We start from the raw sequence: 22,214 nt of genomic DNA, 5'->3' as shown, positions 1-22,214 counted from the left end.
GGATCAGAAAGGCCGTGGGTGACTGTTGCTAATGTCAGGGAGGCAGAAACTTTACCTCTGCTTTCTCAGGGTCTCCGGCTGGGTCTCAGAATTAAATTGACCTGAAAACATTAAGAGGAGAAAAGCAAAGGCGTTTATTTAACACAAAGTTTTACGTGACCTGGGAGCCTTCTTAAGGACACGAGCACCCAAAGAAGGGGCAAAACTTAAATGCTTACACCCTGGGTTGGACAAAGAGTAGCCATTGTGAAAAAGTAATGAAAATAAAATGGGGAGACTAAAGGAAGGTCAGAGTTAGTTTTAACCAGGTCTCTTTGTGCCAAAGCTGCCAGCCCCAACTCCCTCTCTTTTCTCCTGGCGCGGGAAGGGCTGTTCTCACATGCGAGTTTCATCCTCTGCTTTCAGGAAGAGAAAAGTGGGGAGCAGAGTGCCTTGTTGGCACCTGTGGTTTTCCAAATGCCTTCAACTCGAAATAATTGATATACTAACACCGTATAGAGGGGGGCAGCATGTCCTAAACTCCTTCACTAATGTCATCAACACCGTTTCGCCCTGGTTGGCTTGTGAGCTCCACAAGGCAGGACAGCATTTCTTAGTTAAATGTTCCATCTGCTGCAAGACGCTGATTATTTTAAGCTCCTGGAAAATATGGAGAGTCTTTTAGTTTGTACGTCCCACAATGTATAAAGACTTGTCAAGTGTTGAATAAAAAGTGTAGTGGATAGCACACATTTGTTCTACGTGGAAATGAGACCAAACTAGGAAGTGTCTTCGTTGCCAGTCTTAGAGCAATGTTTTCGGTAAATGGTTTAAATTTTTGACTTTGTTCTGTAAACTTGTGATGACAAATAGGTATCAACTCTAAAGAGAGTGTAATGAGTGTTGCTGACTTCTTAATAAGTAATACTGATAGAGCCTGTGGTGGGTAGAGTGTGAAATTTGGCATCAGAATATCTGAATTTGACCAAGACTCTGCAGGACCTTATATAGTCATTTCACCCTAGACCTCAATCTCTGTACCTGTGGAATGAAAATTATGTTAATACCTGCCAGGAAGTCAATATATAATGTCTAAAACCAACAAACGAGAAGTAACAGTATTAGCATATTGTTTAAAAATACCAAGATAATCACCAGAAGAAATAATAAAGAGTTGAAAATCTGCCTCTGGAGAGCAGAGCTGTGGGGGGTATGAAGGACTGAGTCAGAAGGCTGTTGTTTTTCATTATGAGCCTTTTCATGCTGTATCAGTGAGCTATTGCTGTGTAACAAAATCTGAGTCCTACCATGTGCCATTTTGCTATGGTGATCGGCTTCCTGCACAGGCACAGGTTGCCTGGGGCAGCTGCTCCACACATGTTCATTTTGAAACCCAGGCTGAGAGGCTGAAAGCACCTTCCCTGGGGGAAAGCTCTTCCTATGGCATTGCAAAAGTACAAGAGAGCAAACCTAATCATCAGGTCACGCTTTCCAAGGCTTTGCTTTGGTCAGGTCATGTCTGTTAACATTCCATTAGCCAAAAGGACAAACCCAGAGTCAAGGGGCAGTGCCCTCCGTCCTTGCAAGGGAAAAGAGGAAAGAGTGAATATTTCTGAAAAATAATCTAACCTACCATGAGTAACATCTGGTTTTTAAAGCTGTGTGCATGTATCCATTCGATAAAAATTAAGGCTGACTTGGGTCCCTTTCAGATCTGGATGGTGCAGATGTCTCAGGAGTGTTAACTCAGGTTCATTCTCTGTCTTTCACTGCTGAACCAACCATTTGTCTTGCTAGTTTTATTCAGTCATGGTGATCTCATGCTGCAGCAGGGCCACCCGCATCGTTTTCTCCTTACAAGTTTACTATGGGGACTAGAGCAAAACAGCCTGTCTTCTCTTGGTTTTCCCTCCATCTCCCTAAACCTCTCCTTGGTTCTTGAAGCGTACATCTGACCACTTCCCTCCTCTCCCTTTCTGACTCTATTTCCCATTCTCTTTCAAAGCTAAAAGGCGAGGCTTTTGCCTGCTTCCTTTGCAAATAGCCAAACGTGAAGTTATTCCAGAACTCCTAAAACGTTTTCTTCTAAAAATGTGAAATGATTCCAGACACTTAAGATTTTTGCATGCGTGCAGTGTTGCATAAATTAACCTATTTAGTTTTTAAAATTAAATAAAAACTACTCTCATCATCATTGTAAGGCTCACGTGAGATCTATTAAAGTGCTTTGTAAACCAACAAAGAAAAATAAGTTTATTTCTTTTAAAAGAAACATGGTTTGAGTATCTAAAATTGAAACTTTAAAAACACTGACATACTTCAAATACTGTTTGATCTCATATATTACTGGTGAGAGTGCTAAGTGATTCAACTTGCATGGAGTTGCTCAAGTGTATTTCCCACTTCTGGCAATTTACCCTCCAGTTACACCTGCACAAGTAGGACATATTAATAATAAGGTCATTCAGGGCACTGCTGTCTGCAGAGAAAACGATTGGAAATAACCTGTGTTGTCAGCAAGGCATCAGTAAATAAACCATGGGACGTGACAACAATAGCCCACTTATCTATCTGGGGGGCCTGGGGGGGGGGGGTTGGAGGAAGTACTTCTTGAAATGGAAATCTCTCGAAGATACTCAGTAAGGCAGTGGTGGCGGGAGGGGAGTACAGAACAATGCATATAGTCAGCGACATTTCTATGAAAAAGAATGAAAATAATGGTATATGTTTGTATTTGCTTGTGCTTGCATAAAGAAATACCGGAAAGATGCCCAAGACACTATTAGCGTTGTTTCTTGTGGGGGTGGGGGTGGAGCTGCACGGGGACAGAGACAGCAAGGGGCCTGTCCGTTCAATATAACCCTTATCCTCTGGGTGTTTGAAAATGGCAAAAGTATCAATATTCAAAAACTTTCAAAAATAAAGTTTGAGATTATAATTTCAATACATTTAATCAAGTACTTGTTCGATGTATGTCCTCAGCATTGCTATAATCCTGAGGATGCAAAAAGCAGCACTGGGATCTTTAAAAAAAAAAAAAAAAAAAAACCTGAGAAACTAACACACGTGAAATGACCGTGCGTAACTAAATTAGTTTCACGCGGACTGGCGACCAAGCGTGGGAGAGAGAAGACCGGGAAGCCTTTGAAGAAAGAGTCCTGCTAGAGCGGTAGGCGCTCCAGGGAAGAGGAACAATGCAAGCAGAGACCGGAATGCACAGAGGAAACGTGAACAACAACTCTTAGGAAAGCGCTTGTTGGCAGCGAGGAGCGCCAGCTCCCGAGCCGCGCTTTGCGTTTACGGGTCGCGGCAAGAAGCGGGCTCAACCCTGCGGGTGGTGCGGGCAGGTCGGACCGCGCCATTCGGGGCGGGGGTGCTTTCGTGAGGATGCGTGGGCCCACGGGATTCTCTTGGCGCCGGGTGTTCCAACTGGAACCCTCCTAAGCGAACAATCGGCACGTGGAAAGGCAGGCCCTCCTCGGATTTTCTCGGAGGTGGGTTCGGCCGCCCGGACGTTACGTACGCGATACGAGCGGCGTGCGACTGCGCAGTGAGGGGCTGAGGGACCGGGCCTGGCGGCGCGCGTCTGCGCAGTGAGGGCAGGTGAGCAGGCCGGCGGAGTGCGTCTGCGCAGTGCGTAGGTGAGGGCCCGAGTAGGCTGGCGTTCGAGTGTGCTCGCGTGGGTCCTCGTTTGGTCCGGTTTGGGTTCATTTTTTTCCCTGGCGCAGAAGTGCCACCGAAGGGGCGGAGGAGCCGCGTCCGTGGGAGGAGAGGCGAGGTTCGGGTCGGGGCCTGGGGAGCGCGGCGCGTGCGTAGGCCGTGGCGCTGCGGGCGGCGAGGGGCCGCGGGGCTGCCGGGCTGGACGGTCCCTCGCGGCGGGGGCGGGGCCTCGGCAGGAAGGCCCGGCGGGCCGTGTCCCCGAGCCCACGCGCACCCCAGCCGGCGGCTCGCGGCGTCGGCGGAATGTGCGGCTTTCTGGTATTAGCCCCTGGTTGGACTTGCATACGCTGGCGGAGGAGCAGCCTGAACGCTTCCAAAATTGTGTGCACAGCGTCCCACCAGTGGGAACTCAGTTAATCCTGTGTGTGTGGGAATCGTTTTATTAAAGTCTATTTTGCATGGACAGCAAACGACAGGAAAAGAATAGGCTGAGACCTATTGAGACCCTGGTGGAGCAGCTGCCGTTGACAATGACGGAACGAAGTGCGAAGAGAGTCTACAGCCGGGCGGCTTTCAGGGAGGGGGGAATTCCAGTTTTCTCCATTAACAATAAAAATGTGTTCACATATTTTAACACTGATACCCCCCCCGCACCAAGTGTTTAGTACAGTTATTGGAACTAGAAAAATCCCCTCCAAAAACCTTAGACTAATTGCTAAAAACTGTGTATTTAGGTTTTTTTGTCCATGAATTGACGTTTAGTCGTTTCTCTGTAAAGTAGTTTTATCTTTTATCTTCCTGCATAATGTAAAATACAAGACCCCATGCCCTTGTGTTTTAGAAAATTTCATTTGCATTATATCATTAGCAATTGAATTTTAAAATCATGGTAAGAAATTAATTCGAACACGTGTTAGCAACCCTGTTTTCATCTCAAAAAGACACTAATTGAAATTTTATTCCATAAATCAGTGTTAACCTAAAATGCTTTTTTCATATTCCATTGTGTTTATCAGAACTTTTCCGTGGGAGGCACTTAGTTACTCTGCTTTAAATGTTTGTAAACTTAAGAATTTTGTCTAGTCCATGGTCGCAATGAAAGATTTTTGAAAAATCTTTTTTCTTTTTTTTTTTTAAATTAAGTCTTTAAAAACTACAACGTAAAAATGGCTTCCAAAAGAGCTCTGGTCATCCTGGCTAAAGGAGCAGAGGAGATGGAGACCGTCATCCCTGTAGATGTCATGAGACGAGCTGGAGTAAGTCCCTCAGCGTTTTCTAGCCCTCCCCCTTTTAAAAACTTTTTTTAAAAGTTATTTTGAATAAAACAATAACTTATGAAATATTTCCAACATACACAAGAGACTATAATAATAATTAATTACCTGTTTATTTTCTTCCTATATTAATACTAACATTTTGCCACATTTCTTTCAGACCAATTTCTTGAAGAACAAATGCTTTAAAGAAAGAAAGCATTGCAAATCACTATGTAAATTTCCCCAGTCCTGTTTCCCTTCTGTCCTGGGAGGAACCTGGGAATATGATTCCCCGTACTTAGCTGTCCACAAATGTGTAGAAAATGTTTATTATTTTTTAGTAAGTTCAGATATTTCAATGGAGATTGTGGAGTGTTAGCATTAGACTGTAGTTCTCATAGATGTATGTAGTATATAACCCCCTAAACACTTAAATAGCGTTTACTGAGTGCTACGTATCATTCTTAGCACTTAGATAAACACACAAACTTGTTTAAATCTTACAACAACCCAATGAGTATCACCATCCTCATTTTACAGTTGAAGAAACAAGCACAGAGACACTAAATAAAGTGCTCACATCGTTAAGTCGAAGAACGGGGGCAGACCAGGGCAGTCTGGCCCCAGAGTCTGTTAACCCTCCATTACTTTGGTTTTCACAAGTGATGATACATATGGGTCCAGGTGGTTTATTTAAAATTGCTGCTTAGTATTATACTGAATGAATATGCCGCAATCTAGCTTTCTGAATTTATTATTATTACTTTGTTTCACATCATTACAATTCTGTAATATTCTTGTACGGGCTTCAGGCTCTATGCCTAAAAGTGGACTTCCTAGGCCATAGGACAGCCCCGAGTTGGTATGACTAGATTTTATCAAATGGCTGCAAAGAAGCAACATGGGAGACCACTAGCAGTGACAAAAAATTCCCATTTTCCTGTAGCAGCTCTTAGTATTGTCAATTTTGTAAATTTTTGCAAGATTATTTCTACCTTAAGAAAGTACCATGAAGTTGAAATGGCAACAATAACTTTAAAGCAAGATGGATTATTAATAGAATAATTAAGTAATTTGTCGGCCAAACAAGAACACTTGTAGGAGAAAGGACACTAACCAGACAAGGTGCCGGGACATGTCTGTAAAACAGCATTGTCCCAGGCAAACTGGGACAGACCTAGTTATTAAATATAGTTTGCTAGTTTATTAGCTTAAAGGCAGCATGGTTTTGTTGTGGGATTTCCTGCCAAGTTATTTTAAAACACAGGGCAGCTGTGAAAATGTTACTCTATGTTTCATTGTTCTTAAATATCATGATGATGTCTTTCTCTTAGATTAAGGTCACGGTCGCAGGTTTGGCTGGAAAAGACCCCGTACAATGTAGCCGAGATGTTGTCATTTGTCCTGATGCCAGTCTGGAAGATGCAAAAAAAGAGGTTTGTTCTCCAAACTTGGAATTACTTGTCTTACTGCTTTTTTATTAGTTTCTCGAAGTGTCTTTTGACTACATCTAAGGCTGTTGTTAGTATAGACTTGTTTTAAGAAAGTTTCTTTGCTTGAATGTCTTCTCCACAATGAGCCCTGGGAAGTGGAGCCCTGAGCCTTTTACCTCTCTGTATCCACAAACCTGGCAGTTTCCTGATTCCTCCTGCGCTCAATAAGTGGGTGGGGGGGTGGATGGAGGCTGGGACGCTTCCATCAGTATTCTTCTGGCTCACACTGGCAGCCCTTCTTCCTGTTACAACTTGGACTTAAAAGAATCAATGGCCACATTCCCCATTCATTTCTGATTCTTTATTTGAAAGCTATTTTTTACCTTTTTCAGTGACACAGAAGTAGTTAGTGATTCATTTCATGTGGGACAGTTCACACTTGATTAGTGGTTGGATTAAGGGAGGAGGAGGAGTTCTACTTAAATTGTGTCACCAGTATTTTTAGAATGATGGTTCTTACTATTGAGGGCCAACTGTCAAACTCTGCGGTCTCTTTCCTCAGAAGCTTGCCCGCCCACATGTGCACAGACACTTTTGCACGCCCTTTCGTGGGGTGCAGGCTTACCTGGCCTGTGTGAAGGGAATGAGGGCTGGATACCCTCTTGCAGCGGAGAGTTGGCGGGAAAGGAGGCAGAGCCGCTCATGGATGGTCATTTGTTTCCTGGAATGATCCTGGAGTATGGTTCCCCGTACTTAGCTGTCCACATATGCATAGAAAAAGGTGTATTACTTTTTAGGTTCATTTCAGTGGTAGATTGTGGAGTGTTAGAATATTGGCGTTTACATGTAAATTGTTGAAACTTTCTAAAGAGCACGTTGAAAGGGACAGTGGAAGTAAACATTCCTTCTCTTCCTTTTCATCCTACCGTGTCTGGGTGTTTTAGAACAGTTGTTACCTTTCATGTCTATTCATTTGTCAGTTCGGATTTTAAAAGGAGTGAAAGAAATACTATACTTTATATATTTTCTTTTTAGTTTTTAATTTTGCTTGGTTTTAAAACAACAGTAGTATATTTATAGTCGTTAAAAGTAATTCTAAATACTAAATGTTACTCTAAATATCTACTAAATATAATTTGCTTAGTGACTAAATTTTTTTTTAAAGATTTTTTTGGGGAAGGGGAACAGGACTTTATTGGGGAACAGTGTGTACTTCCAGGACCTTTTTCCAAGTCAAGTTGTTGTCCTTTCAGTCTTAGTTGTGGAGGGCGCAGCTCAGCTGCAGGTCCAGTTGTCGTTTTCTAGTTGCAGGGGGCACAGCCCACCATCCCTTGTGGGACACGAGGGGTCAAACCGGCAACCTTGTGGTTGAGAGCCCGCGCTCCAACCAACTGAGCCATCCGGGAGCTCAGCCACAGCTCAGCTCAAGTTGCCAATCTTAGTTGCAGGGGGCGCTGCGCACCATCCCTTGTGGAACTCGAGGAATCGAACTGGCAGCCTTGTGGTTGAGAGCCCACTGGCCCATGTGGGAATTGAACCGGCAGCCTTCGGAGTTAGGAGCATGGAGCTCTAACCGCCTGGGCCACCAGGCCAGCCCGGGACTAAATTTTTAAAACAAAATTTTTTAATACCTGAAAGTATTGTTAAACCAATTTCCATCTTGTAATTTCAGATAATTTGAAATTATTAGATTTCTAGGATGTTTAGATGTTTGCGATACTGAAATATTGTCTCCTCCCTAAGTTTTATTTTTCATCAAGTTAAAAAAATTTTTCTGTGCCTCTTACTTAAAATTTGTTTTTGTTTTGGTTATATTTTATTATTATGCACATTCTTGTTGAAAAACAATTCATACAGTATAGAAATACACAAAGTCACAATATTAAATGTCTCTTTTCCATTCTCCCCTCCCCTCCATGCTATAGCACACCCCTTGGTCTCTGAGTGTCTGTAGACTGTGCACATATATCAGGGGGTGTATGTAATAGACACGTACATCTCCATGCATATAGTTTTTGTTTTTACTAGAATGAGATCTTGCTGCACCTGCAGTTCTGCAATGTGGACGCCCTTTCATGTTACTGTAGACAAATATTCTGCCTTTTTTGCTACGTAGTTACAACAATATTCCATGATAGGGATGCACTTTAATTTATTTAACTGTTCTATGAACAGTTTCTTGCTATGAACCATACTTAAAATATGGAAGTGTTACTGGCTGTCACTTTAGTGCACATTTCAAATGAAAATGTTTTTACTTTTTTTATTTTTTAAACTGTTGCAGGGACCTTATGACGTGGTGGTTCTGCCAGGAGGTAATTTGGGTGCACAGAATTTATCTGAGGTAAAAACTATATAAAGTATTTCCACATCTGCTTGTGTTCTGTTGATTTTGTTATTAAAATATTTCAGGAAGGAGGCTGTGAATAAAATAGGACTAGGTGAAATTAACAAAATGGTGTTCTAACTTGATTTTAAAAAACCATTTCTAATGGCATTTAGAAGTAAGCTGAATCGGTGGAACAGTTATATATGAACAGATTTGGTGAATACAATCCAAATGTTAGACTATCCCCCCCTTCTTCCCCAGCAACAGAAGAAAAATTGTGTGTTTTATGAAGGGTTAAGCATAGAAAGATAGGAGATTGGCTGTCTGTTCAACAATTGGGATTTAGGAGGTGGTTGCAGGAGTGAGAACTGCCAACTTGAATGAAAACTGGCATCCAAAAAGAACACTGCTTCTTCATTTTAAGCCTTAGGTGAGGAGTCAGCCTACAGGAAGAGAGAGAGGAGGGCGGGCAGGGCTGACCAGCTCAGAAGCAGGTCTAATTGGACATCTGGGACTGTAAGCCTTCCTGACTGTGCCATGAAAACACCGAGCCACCACATTTCGTCACTTCCATGTCTTTTCTCCTTAGATACAAAATGGCAAGGGTCAGTGTGCCCAAGGAAAATTGCTTTTCTCATGTCATCCTTAAACATCTTTAAGAAAAGGATGCCTTTCTCTTCCAGTAAATGCCTTGATTGGGTTCAGGAATGTACAAACATTATGAGTTTGATAATTTTTACATTAGTAATTTAGAAATATTGTTGAAAAATGGTTAAATTTAAGATCTTGTGGTTTAAGCTAGAATCTGATTCTTCCAAAGGTTCTAGCTGGAGGTTGGCTTGTAGCTTGATGTTAATTCGATGTGTTTTGGGTTTTCTTTGAGTAGTCTTCTGCTGTGAAAGAGATACTGAAGGAACAAGAGAAGAGGAAGGGCCTCATAGCCGCTATCTGTGCAGGTAACGTGCAGACCATTCGTGTTTAAGTGTGTCGTCGGTTTTCTTCAAAAAATACTACAAGACTTTGTTCCAAATACTTCTCGCCCTTCATAAAGCGTGAAGGGCATCTGGGTCGGCCTATTTGGTTTGGGTGGCATGAGCTGGTGTCATTTCAGTAATGACTACAATTATTTTCTTCCTCTCCATGCCTCTGGTCTACATTCTGTGAAACGTAGTGTTTTCTGTGTTTGGTTGACCTCGGAGGAAAATAAGGCCCTCTGGAAATCAGTAAACAGCTTGTTACAGCAAATCTCTGTGCCAGAAAGTATTTGTGCCAGCACCCAGTCAGCAAGAATCGGCTGGAGTAAGCATAACAGGTCTGCCCTGTGCTTGCCCTGTAGCTGCAGAGGCCTCTGGGTACTTTCTGCCCAGGCCTTGTGCTCAGAGCTGCATTGGGGCTCTGAACTACCTGCCACATCATTTGGGGTAAGCTTGTTGGTGCTTCGTAGGTGTCCCCACATCTTGCAACTTAGTAACATTTTGATTTTTGATCCCATTTTACGAGTAAATCCATTCTTGCTCTAATATCAGATGGTGTTCTGCCATCTTGCATTCTTTCCATAGTGTAATTTTGACCAGTGCCTGCCTTACTAAATATAGGTCTTTATTAAATGTTCGTCAAGAGAGTGAATAAATAAATGACTGAATGGATGGATTTGATAAGATGGCACGGTGTTGTTTAGTAGGCTTTTTAAAAGAAGTTACAGACTAGGGATCCTGGGGACTGTGCATTAGAGCCAGGGTTCTCACTGTTCATTCAGGGGTTCGCAAGGTCAAAGCAGATACTACTAAGACGTTATTGGCCTTTGTCCTTGTTGTCACAGGAGTGTCCACAGAGTGTGACGTCGCCATGATCTGGGCGTGGCATGTGTGCTTGAGTGTTCTGTGTTGTAAAAATTTCCCAGTTTTAATTTATAATGGGTCAGTTATTGATGGATACAACCCACATAAATGCTCCAGGGGTCCTGAGACCTAAATGTGTGAAAACCACTGCTTTCGACTGGGAATGACGCAGGGGTGAGCGCCCTGCAGGCCCTGTCCCTGGGTCCTGCTCAGGAGCAGCCCGTGGGACTCAGGGATTGGTCTCTGCTGACAGCACCCCAGTCAGTGTAGCCCAAGACCCTCATCCCTTTGTGGGGAGGAAGTCACAGTGCCTGTAAGTTGTGTGAGGACTGAGTCCAATTGCCCCGCCCCAGCCTCATTGTTAGGTGCTCTCAGCAAAGGGAGAGAGGAAGGGTTTGGGCCGGGGCTGTTCTCTTAGGACTCTGCTGGAAGGAAAAATCACGAGTCAGTTTGTCCTGTGTCACGAGGGTGGCAGAATTATCACCCACATCTGGTTCACTGTTTTGTGCCCAGGCAAGCTTGAATGCTTAGACTTATAATCATTTAAATCATTAAAAAATAAACAGTGTTTGTATTGTTGAATATCCTGCACTGCTCTTCTGGGTGCTGCAAAAAGATAGGAAGAAGTGTGAGGTTAAGATGGCAATTCTTAAGTGTTGCAGTTAGGAATCGGTAGCTGTTCATTGAACTGAAAGAATACTAGCCTAGCCCGCCCCTAATAGTGAATGAGAGAGGCCGAATTGGAAGGGAGACTCTCATGAGAAGAAAATGAAATGATACTCACTCTGGGTGGGAAATGGGAAGGGGAAGGAAGCCTGGCAGTGAAGGAGCCAGCGGTTGTCAGAGGTGAGTCTAGGTACACTCTCAGGGACGCCTGGAGGGGCTCAGGGGTGGCCCCGGTGTTCTTTCTGTTAGTCACCACATGGTGGCGCTGGTGGCTTTCTCGGCTGCCAAAGTCCTCGTGCTCTCTGCCTCCTGCTCAGAACTGGATTCCTGCTGCAGACTCAGCAGCATTTTCATCCGTCAGAATTTCAAGTAATAGCACTGACGTATCTCTTCTCTAGTTTTCCAAATTGGATTTTTAAGCCTCAGAAAGCAGTAATCATGAGCTTACCGTATGAGTAAGACATGACCAGTAAATTCCTACTTTCATCTGGAACATACGTAACTGTAGGCAGCAATTTTCTCACCTGTGGGGAGCGGCCTAGCAATTCCTGACTCTGTGCGATTGCTCTCCACACTGTACAGTCGCTCTCCTCACTCTGTGTACAGTCGTCTCCTGTGGTATTCGTTCAAGTTACAATTGTGTAATAATGATGCAGTTTTTATACACTTTTAAATTTGCTGCCATACATAGCTGTCTCATATTGAGGATAAAAACAAGTAGGTGGAGAGTGATATCAAATGTGTTTGAGGCTTTTGATTTAAGGAATGTAAGTCAGGGTGGCGGATGGCTCAGGTGGTTAGAGCGCGAGCTCTGAACAGCGGTTGCTGGTTTGATTCCCACATGGGATGGTGGGCAGCGCCCCCTGCAACTAGATTGAAAACAACAACTTGACTTGGAGCCGATGGGTCCTGGAAAAACACACTGTTCCCCAATATTCCGCAATTAAAATAAAAAGAAAGAAAAAGAAATGTAAGTCAGCACTTGGTCTGAAACTGACGCCTAATACTCGGCAGAAAGCTTATGTAATTGCATATTTATTTGATCTTCCTTTGTAGCAGCTCTGATCCTGTGATTGGAGCAGCCTGTTGGTACATTACACAACTGCTTTTTACTTGGGGTCATGTTGAAAAATGGAAGGTCAACAAGAGCAAGTGCGGGGGTTTGTTGAAGCTCAAGTGCAGACTGCCGTAGGGTCTTGGCTGCAGTGCTGACCACTCGGGAGGTCAAGGTGTGGTTCTAAAGCATGGTTTTCTAGGTGTGACATGAGGTCTTATATATTTTTTTTGTGGCTTAGAGAAAAAAGTAGAATGATTACTTTTTAAAAAGTTTTAAGATAATATAATAAAGGTTAAAATCTTTTCGGTTTTAGTCCTTATTTGAGGACCATTACGTATAGAAAATTATGCTTGTGATTGTCAATGAAGTTGACCATTTTTAGTGAATACATTTTGATAAAAACTTCAAGTTAGCAACTGCGTATTTTTAAAAACTTTATTTTAAGAGGGACGGCATAGAGGATCACAAACTGGCTGTTCATGGCTCCTCACTTACGTCATTTTAATAAAGAAACGCTTCATCTGAGTGCCTTCATCTCAGACCCGTAAACATGTCACAGGTATATCTTTCAGGGCTTGGCAGTGTTCTCTTCATTTTAATAATTTTACCACCTGGTATGTTTGGATGGATGGATTAGTGCTAGCTTTATTTTCAAGTAAAAAAATAAAGTTAGTCCATAAAATAGTGAACTCCAGAAGTTTGGAGAGCACCAGTTGCCTGTAATGTGGAACTTAATTTTTCATTTGCTAAGAGGTTAGCCCTTGGTGGTTTCCCGCTGTAGTACACTGATAACATGTACTGCCTGCTCCTTGAGGGGAGGCCACAGTCTGTTTATCTGTGTGCTCTTTGGAGGGAGGTCATGGTCAGTCTTGTTGATTAAATGGTTACTGAAGTGTTTTGAGTCTGTACACTTTTGTCAGAAGTACTCAGCAAATGATGTATTCTATACTTTAGCTCTCATTTTAAGAAATGTTTAATTTCAAAATCGTAAGTATATTTTAGATAAGAGCTTCGTGAATTTTTTTTTTAAGATTTTTATTGGGGAAGGGGAACAGGACTTTATTGGGGAACAGTGTGTACTTCCAGGACTTTTCCCAAGTCAAGTTGTTGTCCTTTCGATCTTATTTATGGAGGGCGCAGCTCAGCTCCGGGTCCAGTTGCCATTGTTAGTTGCAGGGGGCACAGCCCACCATCCCTTGCGGGAGTTGAACCAGCAGCCTTGTGGTTGAGAGGACACACTCCAACCAGCTGAGCCATCCGGGAGCTCAAAGGCAGCTCAGCTCAAGGTGCCGTGTTCAATCTTAGTTGCAGGGGGCGCTGCCCACCATCCCTTGTGGAAGTTGAGGAGTTGAACCAGCAACCTTGTGGTTGAGAGCCCACTGGCCCATGTGGGAATCGAACCGGCAGCCTTTGGAGTTAGGAGCACAGAGCTCCAACTGCCTGAGCCACCGGGCCGGCCCAAGCCTCCTGATTTTGAAGAGTGTGTCATACGGGATGTCATGCGGGGTCCCAGCTCCTGCTCCCCACATAAGAATGCAGGACATGGTGAGGCCCCACTTGCTAGCTGCAATCCGCCTCTCTGCAATCCGTAATCCACACTCCGCCACGCCACGCCACCACACCACCACACCACCCTTTGCTATCTTAGCCACGGCAGTATGTCAGTGGCTAATGGCTAACCGGTAACAGCCAATGGCCACCTAGTCACAGCTGATGACCATCTAGTACCCGAGCCAGCACCTTTCTATGTGAGGCCGAGAGCCTGGAAACTGCTTTCTGGGGCTCTGTCCCCACAGAATACTTTGCTGTTGTAATTTTTAACACGTGGGTTTTTCTATATCTACATTTAAATCTTTTTATTGATCTTCTTTTTAGGTCCTACGGCTCTGTTGGCTCATGAAATAGGTTTTGGAAGCAAAGTTACAACACACCCACTTGCGAAAGACAAAATGATGAATGGAAGTAAGTATATGCTTATATTTTAATAAGACCTTTTCAAAAAGCTATAATTTGGCATTGTTTCCCCGCCTGGTGTAATCTAATTTGTAGAGATCCTCTGCGGCTGAGGTGTGGTGTGTTCCTTGCTCTCTTTGCGAGGATTTTAACCAGAGAGGGAGCTAAGCGGTGGGATAGAGAGGCCTGTCTGGCTGTGCCCTGGTGGGGGTAGGGGGCTCTGCCAGAGGCCAGCCGGATTCCTGACTGGCACAGGTTGAAGGGATTATGACACACATTTAACTAGTATTTTTACTAAATGCTTTGCTGGCAGCCTGAGGATAAATTTTAAATCTCAACTGAGTTTCAGAAAGTGCCCTTTGCCTCCAGTCCAGAGTAAAATGGACATTGTTTTCTTCCTTCAGAGAGTGCCCAGGAGGCAGGCCTGCTTGCCTTGGTGACATGTTTCTTTTCTAAATACCAGCTGGACATTTAACTTCTATTAATTTATTTTTATAATAACTTATTTTCATGGTAAAAAATGCAGACAGTGTAAAAGGGGGTGAAGTAAATACATGTTCCTTTTCTCTAACTCGCCACCCCTTTCTGCTTTTCAGCGGTAACTTCTGTTCAGGTTCCTTGTGTATCTGTACACGTCTCTCTGCACACACTCATTAGCCCTCATGGTTTCACAGTTTTACTCAAATAACAACTACTAAATACATTGTTCTGCACCTTGCTTTTTTAACCTAAATCTTAGATTTTTTTTTTTTGTAGTTTATCAAATAGTTCTCTAGTTCTCTTGTGTTGCTTATTATTTGAGACTGTAAAAGAAGCATGATATTGTCTCTTCCAGGAGTTAACAGCTTGAAGAGACATATCTGTCAAATTTTAAAATACAGGGCAGCATATAATTAACAGCAAAACAAGGTATAACACAAGCACTGAGTATACAGCTATGTAATGATCAGAGCTTCCCCTGTAACAGCTCCTGACATTCAGAGCACCAATCAGGTGGCATCTTTGTCACACAGGTGGTGTCTTCCTCTGCCATCTGAGTCTGGAGTGCACGTAACAGAGAGGCAGAGACCCTGGGACTTGCAAAGGGAAAGATCACACTAGTATGGATAATTGCAAGAGAATCAGAAGTTTCTAGTTAGAAGCCAAAAGTGGTGCACCTGGCATTCAGCTAGTGAGGAAACTGAGTCACTGGTTCTGTTTAAAACACCAACCAACCAAAAATCAGTGAATCAATAAGATGAAATAATACCAAAGCTGATTTGAAGAAAACTGCAACCGATACACTTTCTCCCCTATCAGTCTTGTTCTGGGCTTACCCTGAACTAAAAAAGTAGAGCAACTAACATCGTATCTTTTCACAGCAAAGAAAAGTAATGCAGTTTTCATTACATTGCTGTTTTTTAAAGTCATAGACAATGTGTTTTAGAGCAGTTTTAGGTTCCCAGCAGAAAATCCAGGAAGTCCCGTACCCCACGCCCCCCACGCCCCCCACGTGCGCAGTGTCCCTCACACGAGGTGGTACGTTTGTTACAATGGGTGAAACACTGACACGTCATCGTCACCCAAAGTCCATAGTTTACATTGGGTTTCCCTCTTGGTGTTGGACATTCTGCATATTAAATTTGATCCAAAATAGTATTTTCTTGAAAACTGACACTTTTTTATTTTAATTGCTAGCAAAGATACTAGGTTATCAAAACCATCTATGTGAAAATTTAAAAAGGCTCCCGCTCCTGGGCATTTTTTAATGTGGGAGTTTAATTTACTCTGAGGTAATGGAGAGGTTTTGGAGGATCAGAAAGAACAGAATCAGGCTTCCTGTAGTGGTGACATATTAGAAGGAAGGCTTGAGTGGAAGCCATCCCTCCATCACTTGATGGGGTATGTGTTGTTTCTGTGTTCTTACAATGCCCGAGAACATTACGGTCGGCTGGGAGTAGAGGAAGATTAGACTGTAAGCTCTCATGCGTTCGGAGTACATTCACAGGCATGTTCTCCGTGGGGTCTCACAGTCCCCAGTGCCCTGCAAGCGTGTGTTGGAAACAGGCCCAGAGAGGCCAGAACTCAGGCCCAGCCTCTGCCCCAGTGAGGTTCCCACACGCCTTCACGTTCCCTGGCATTGATGGCTACTATAAGGAACAAGTATTTGAAGTTTCTGCCCTTTCAGAACATTCTGCGAGGTGGAGCTGTGATTACTTCTTAGAGGTATCTTTGGGTGAGGCCCTTCTGGTCGTCACCTTGAATTTAATACATGAGTGGGAAATTTTTACACAAATAAGCAGTCTAATCCGAGCGCAAAGTCTTTCCGTTTCTCACTTTTTAAGTAAGTTGTGGCTTTAATGCTTCTCAGTTCTCATCTGTCCGTTGTAGTAAGCCTCCGAAAATGCCTGTCACTGAGCAGTGAGGAGGGTGTCTCTGGAGCCAGAGGACCACTCACTGTGCGACCAGATGGGTTCCTGAACCTCTGAGCCGCATTTCCTCGTCTGTCGTCCGAGAACAGTAGCAGCTGCTTCTCATGGTTATTGATGGGCTCCTGAGTTAATGGGTTTAATGTACTTAGAGCCTTGCAGCGCTCCGCCATGCTGGGACACAGCGGGGACAGGCTGCTCTCACCCTGCCACTCTGTGCCAGCGTTGGTTTGATTGGATTCCCACGAGTCCTGTTAGGTTGGTGACATCCCCATTCTACAGCAGAGAAGAGTGAAGCTCAAAGAGGTCAGGCAGCTACTAAATGGCAGACCTGGGATTTGATCCCAGACCCACTGTGCTCAGGGGTCAGCGGCTTTTCCTTAAAGGGCCGGATAGTAAGTATTTCGGGCTTTCAGGGACTTCAGGTCTGTTGGAGCTCTGAAGGAGCCGCCGACCAAATCCGTGGGGGTACCCGTGTTGGTGGCTGACCACTTGCCCCTGGCCTCCCCAGTTGCTTTTTCTCTGAAGAGACTTTCTGCTTTGGGGGTGTTTGCTTAAAGTTAGAAGAAATGAACGCCCTGTGCCAGATGGAATATGAGGCATGAGTGTGTTCAGTTTCCCAGTTGGAATGAACCCGGCTGGGTGGTGAGTGCGTGTGCGTTGCTTTTCTTTGTCTTCGCCACTAGGAGGCGGTAGGTGATAAGTGCAGACCTTTTGTTCTTCCTGGTTGAAATTTTGAGAAGAACCGTGGACCATCTTTAAACATCTTTAACCAGTTTAAGCTGTATTTGTAATGTTTTACCCACAAAGAGGTTGTTCAGTGAACCCTTTAGCGCTGTGCCTGGTGTTACCACAGTCAAGCAGCTCATCCCACAGCTCTGGCAGACCCAGCTCAGCTGGTTTTCTAGTTTAGCATTTAAAATGACCTTGGCCTGCTTTCTCCATCAGTCAATGAGGTTAGACTATGAAACCCTTCCCCCTCAAAGCAGGGCTCCTCTTTTTCTCCACAGTAGTGACTAGGAAATTATTGACATAGTGTGTTTCAGTTTTTTCCCCTTGGTTATTCATGATAGTAAGACAAATTATCACAGGTGGTGTTAATCCACTTTGAAAGACACGGACACCAGTGCGTGGGTTCTGGAGCCCATCGTACCAGTCGTCAGGTGACGTTTTCTGTCTGTACTGATGGAACAAGGCTTTCCTGAGGTGCTCCTTAGGCTGTGGGCGACGGCATAGCCGTGGTCTGCACTGCCTTGGGGGTGCCGGGCGGAAAGTGGTCAGCAGAGTGCCTGCCTGGCTCTCCCTGCAGTGACAGGACGTGGTAGGATTTCACAGAGGAGCCTCCTCAGTTTTAACCCCTCCCCTAAACCTGTTTGTCCTTCGTGTCCCATGTCACTACGTGCCACCACTACCCACCAGTTGCGCGGAGCAGACAGCTGGGAGTCATCCTTGACGCCTTCCCGTGTCCAGTTCGTCACTGAGTTCTGGGCATTTTATCGCCAACCCTTCATTTCCTCTCTATCGCCACTGTCCCCTTCCAGGTCACAGTTAGCTGCCACCTGGATGGCAGGTTCTCTTCTGTCTCCCTTCCGGTCCCTTGTAGTTCAGCCTCTATGCAGGCCAGACCCAGGGGGCCCGTGCCCCAGGACATGGAGTTCAGTCTTTAGGTGCAGGAGAAAGTCGACCAAGGGTCTGGTGGAGAGAACTGGATAAGCCCTGATTTGCACTTGGGAAAGGTCACCTCTTTGGTGACGCCGAGCATGCAGTGGTAGGAAGGCAAGGCAGAGGGGCTGTGAGGCGAAGATTGTCGTTAACGGCCTGGGCACACGCAGAGGGAACGGACGGACTTGCCTTCGCCTTTGCCTTCATCCTCCTGATGTGTGGGCGCCTCTCCTTGGTGCCGTCGATACTCCAGGCCAGGCAGAGGCAGGTGAAGGCCCAGCCTTTACAGAGTGGGCAGTAAACAAGGAGACTGACACATAGTTCATAGACTGTGTCCATGCTGGGGGTGCTATAATTTGGGTGACCTGGTTTCGAGGGCGGTCACAGGTCCCACCTCCCAGGCGTTGGTGCGGAAACCCAACGAGCACGTTGCTGAGAAGAGCTTTCTGGGTGAGGAAGCAGCCAGTGCAGCCCCTCCTGGTGCAGGAACAGCCAGGGTGCTCAGTAACCAAGAGCTCCAGGAGGGGAGTGATGGGCACAAGTGGGGGCATCTCTGTGCAGTGGGCCGCCTGGGGGCGGGGCTGGGGGGCCAGTTGGAGGAATCCCAGTGGTGGGAGACTTGCTGAATGTGGGAAGAGCACATTTCCTATTATTGTATTTACAACAGTGGGGCCAACTGAGGGAGGACACAGAAGGAACATAGTACCTGAGAAGGGAATATGGCTTCTCCCTCCACACAACTTCCCCCGCCCCCAAAAGTTATGCTGTAATTGTTTTCGAGACAGTAGAGAGTGTGTGTGCATCACACAGGTAGTTTCTACCTTCAGCACTTTAACCCTCATCCCTCTTTCCCTCCAGTGTCTTGTAGGGAGGAAAAACAATTTTCCCTCTACCCTTCTGAGTCCTTGGCTGAGAGCCCTGTAACAACAGACAGATTAACAAGAGAAAAACACACAGAAGTTTACTAACATGTCTGCCTCCTGAATCCATGGGAGATACCCAGGGAGAATGAGGACTCGTGAGGTGGTTTGGAATTCCGACTTAGATATTATCTTAGTAGGGAAAGGGGTGGGGGGCGGAGGCCTCTCGGGGGAGGGAGTGGTTTTTAGGGAAGGCGACTGGGCCTTAGAAGAGCAGATGGGAGGTAGGATCGATTGTGACAAAGTCTGGGTGTGGTGTCGACTCCCGCTCTCCTGTCCTGTGCCAAGAGTCCATCTTCCCTGGCTGATGAAACTCCGGGAGGCGGGGAGGGGATGTATGACCATTGAGCTCCTAGAAGATCTGCGTTCGGGCTGAAAACGGGGTTCGGAGAAAGCCTCTCCCTGCATTGGCTGGTTTTCAGGAGACTTCCTCTCAAAATACTATGTCAAAGCCACATATTTGCGGTGTCATGTGCTGAACTCCTGCAGTCACTGCTGCCCTTCAGTTTACAGAATTGATGCCGAGCATTTATTGTGATAGGAGTGTGAGCAATTCGCATTTACCGGGAATTACTAAGCAGCTGCTCTCGCCTTTCGTGTGTGTTTGTTTCCTGTCCCAGTTGTTGGTCTGGCCCTTTGCTGTACCAGCCTCCTTCGTACCCACATGCTGCCCTCTGAAGGGTTGGGAGTGCCTAGTTGTTTCTGAATGGCTGCCTGCAGTGGTGTGTGTTTTCTCATTTATCTAAGTGAGGCCAGTGACGCGCTGGGACGGCTTGGCTGCTAAGTGGGAGTCACTGTTGGCCAGCGCAGCCCGTCAGGATGTAACCCTTTTCTCGTCCAAGGTCATTACAGCTACTCGGAGAATCGCGTGGAGCAGGACGGCCTGATCATCACGAGCCGGGGGCCGGGGACCAGCTTCGAGTTTGCTCTCGCCATTGTCACGGCGCTGAGCGGCAAGGAGGTGGCCGAGCAGGTGAAGGCCCCGCTGGTCCTTAGAGACTAGAGCACAAGTACCCCCAGTGGGTCACAAATAGGCCGCTTGTCACCACTTTCACTGAGTTCACTTTAAACAGAGGTGGGTGGTTACTCTGCGGAGACCCGTCGTGAAGTGACACCTACAGATTCCTTGCCCTACAGTTGTGTCCCCACATTTCTGAACCTTGATTGCAGAATAAACAACACTTAGCAAACTATTGGTTGTTCCTTCATTTGTCTCCCGTTTCTTTTGTGACACTAAACTCATTATCAGGTTCATGTGCAGCTCTTAAGTGTTGACACAGCGACTGATATAAAAGAACAGTGAACACTGTTATTGTGATACTGGGCTTTGTAGTAAATACCGGGGTGCCAAAAAGATGTATACAAGTGGACACTTGGGTCAGCGTTGCTCAAGCAGGAGTTCGCCGTCATCAGAGTTGTCTGGACGCTGATGGGAACCGCTTGGAGCACCTCTTGTCATTGCAGACATCAAGCGTGAGGTGTATTCATCTTTTGCTATCGGTATATATTGAGTATTATAATTGTAATAGTTTTTTTCCTTTCTTAAAATGCGAATCCCTTGTTTTGGCACCCTTTGTGTGTATTTGGTCTTCTACTTGCCTCTGGCACAGAGCTCCCAAAACCTTGGAATTTCCTGAGCCCTGAGAGTAATCAAGTGTTTCTTGTCATTTTAATAAGGTGGCTTTTGGATCCCACCAGAGGGTAGGGGCTGGTTGTCAGTGGAGCCAACCATGTGGTTAGAGGGTTGGAACTTTCAGCCACACCGACTTCTGGGGAGGGGCTTGAGGTTGAATGAGTCACCAACGGCCAGTGACTCAGTTATGACTGTAATGAAGCCTCCATAAAAACCCAAAAGGACAGGTCCCTTTTTCAGAGAGTTGCCACATTGGGGAACCAGAAGGCTTCCACATGCCACCATGCTGGGCCCCAAGCTCTGCGAGGACAGAAGCTCCTTCCATCAGGACCTCCCCTGTGTGTCTTCAATCGGCTGTTAATTCATACCCTTTCATTTTAACACCTCTTGTAATAAATCAGTAATCTAGTGAGTAAACGGGTTTTCTTCTGTGAGCTGTTCTAGCAAGTTAATGGAACCCAAGGAGGGGGTCAGACCCCAGCCGGTAGCTGGTTGGTCAGAAGCACAGGTGACAGCCCGGGCTTGCCAGTGGCACGTGCAGTAGAGGGCGGCCTTGGGTGTAGCCCTTCAAGTGTGGGATCTCCATCTGTCTCTGGGTAGTGTCAGAATCCTGTGGCTGCTCCGACACCTGCTGCTGTCTAAGAATTGCCTGGTGTGGGGAGGCCTACACACACACACACCCATGGGAATTGGTTCTGGGGACCTCTCCCAACACATTTTACACATCAACAACAGAAAGCATGAAAGCAGAGATTTAAGAGGCTTGTGATTTCTCTCCCATTCAACCAATGAAGTTGGCCTTGATGGTGAATTTTGGTCAGCCAGTACTTCTTTTTCCACAGTAGAAAGTCCTCAAGCTTTTCGAGGCTGTTGCAGCCTCTGTTTCCCTTCCTCAGGTAACAGCTGCCAGCTGTTCACTGGGTGAATCTGCCCAGCTCCCACGGCAGTGGATAAAACACCAGGCAGGGCAGAGCCTTCTCTGCCCCGATCACAGACCAGTCAGCCAGGGGGACTCAGGTCGGGGGCCTCTGCCCAGCCTGGCGCTGTTCTCTGTGCTGGGAACCCGGAGCTGCTGGCAGCCACCTGGTCTCTGACGATGGCTCCAACACGAGAGGTGGACAGCTGGGCTGTTCCTTGACCCAAGATCCAGCTGTACCTGAGCGAGAACACTTTCTGGACTTATGGACAGGAGCCGACAAGTTCCCGGCTTTCGTGTATGTGAGACCTTACTTGTAAGTGACCGACAGTGGCGGAGGAGTTAAGTAACAGTCAGGCTGCTGCGAACACCTGAGCTACTACCACCGTGTTGCCCCGAAAAGAAGACCTGGCCGGACCATCAGCTCTAATGCGTCTTTTGGAGCAAAAATTAATATAAGACTTGGTCTTATGTTAATGGCATTGTTATATTAATGGCACTCTG

General features: G+C 45.5%; 1 protein-coding gene across 5 annotated transcripts; it reads left to right on the top strand.

Annotated features, from left to right (window-relative positions):
• The first annotated feature begins 3,060 nt into the window (after positions 1-3,060).
• PARK7 (Parkinsonism associated deglycase) lies at positions 3,061-20,354 on the top strand. Of its 5 annotated transcripts, none has more exons than XM_081055346.1 (7): positions 3,061-3,582; positions 4,783-4,895; positions 6,230-6,331; positions 8,613-8,672; positions 9,544-9,613; positions 14,094-14,180; positions 20,004-20,354. In XM_081055346.1, exons 2-7 carry the CDS (start codon positions 4,806-4,808, stop codon positions 20,162-20,164), a joined length of 570 nt encoding a protein of 189 aa, XP_080911472.1. In that variant the 5' UTR covers positions 3,061-3,582; positions 4,783-4,805; the 3' UTR covers positions 20,165-20,354. The 5 variants fall into 5 exon arrangements, with proteins under 5 accessions (XP_080911472.1, XP_080911471.1, XP_080911470.1 ...); XM_081055345.1 differs by having other exon boundaries at positions 3,061-3,620; XM_081055344.1 differs by having other exon boundaries at positions 3,581-3,757.
• The last annotated feature ends 1,860 nt before the right edge of the window (positions 20,355-22,214 follow it).

This window comes from Rhinolophus hipposideros, assembly GCF_964194185.1.
Source record: "Rhinolophus hipposideros genome assembly, chromosome: 8".
Classification (NCBI taxonomy): domain Eukaryota; kingdom Metazoa; phylum Chordata; class Mammalia; order Chiroptera; family Rhinolophidae; genus Rhinolophus; species Rhinolophus hipposideros.
This window is presented reverse-complemented; position numbering and strand designations above follow the sequence as displayed.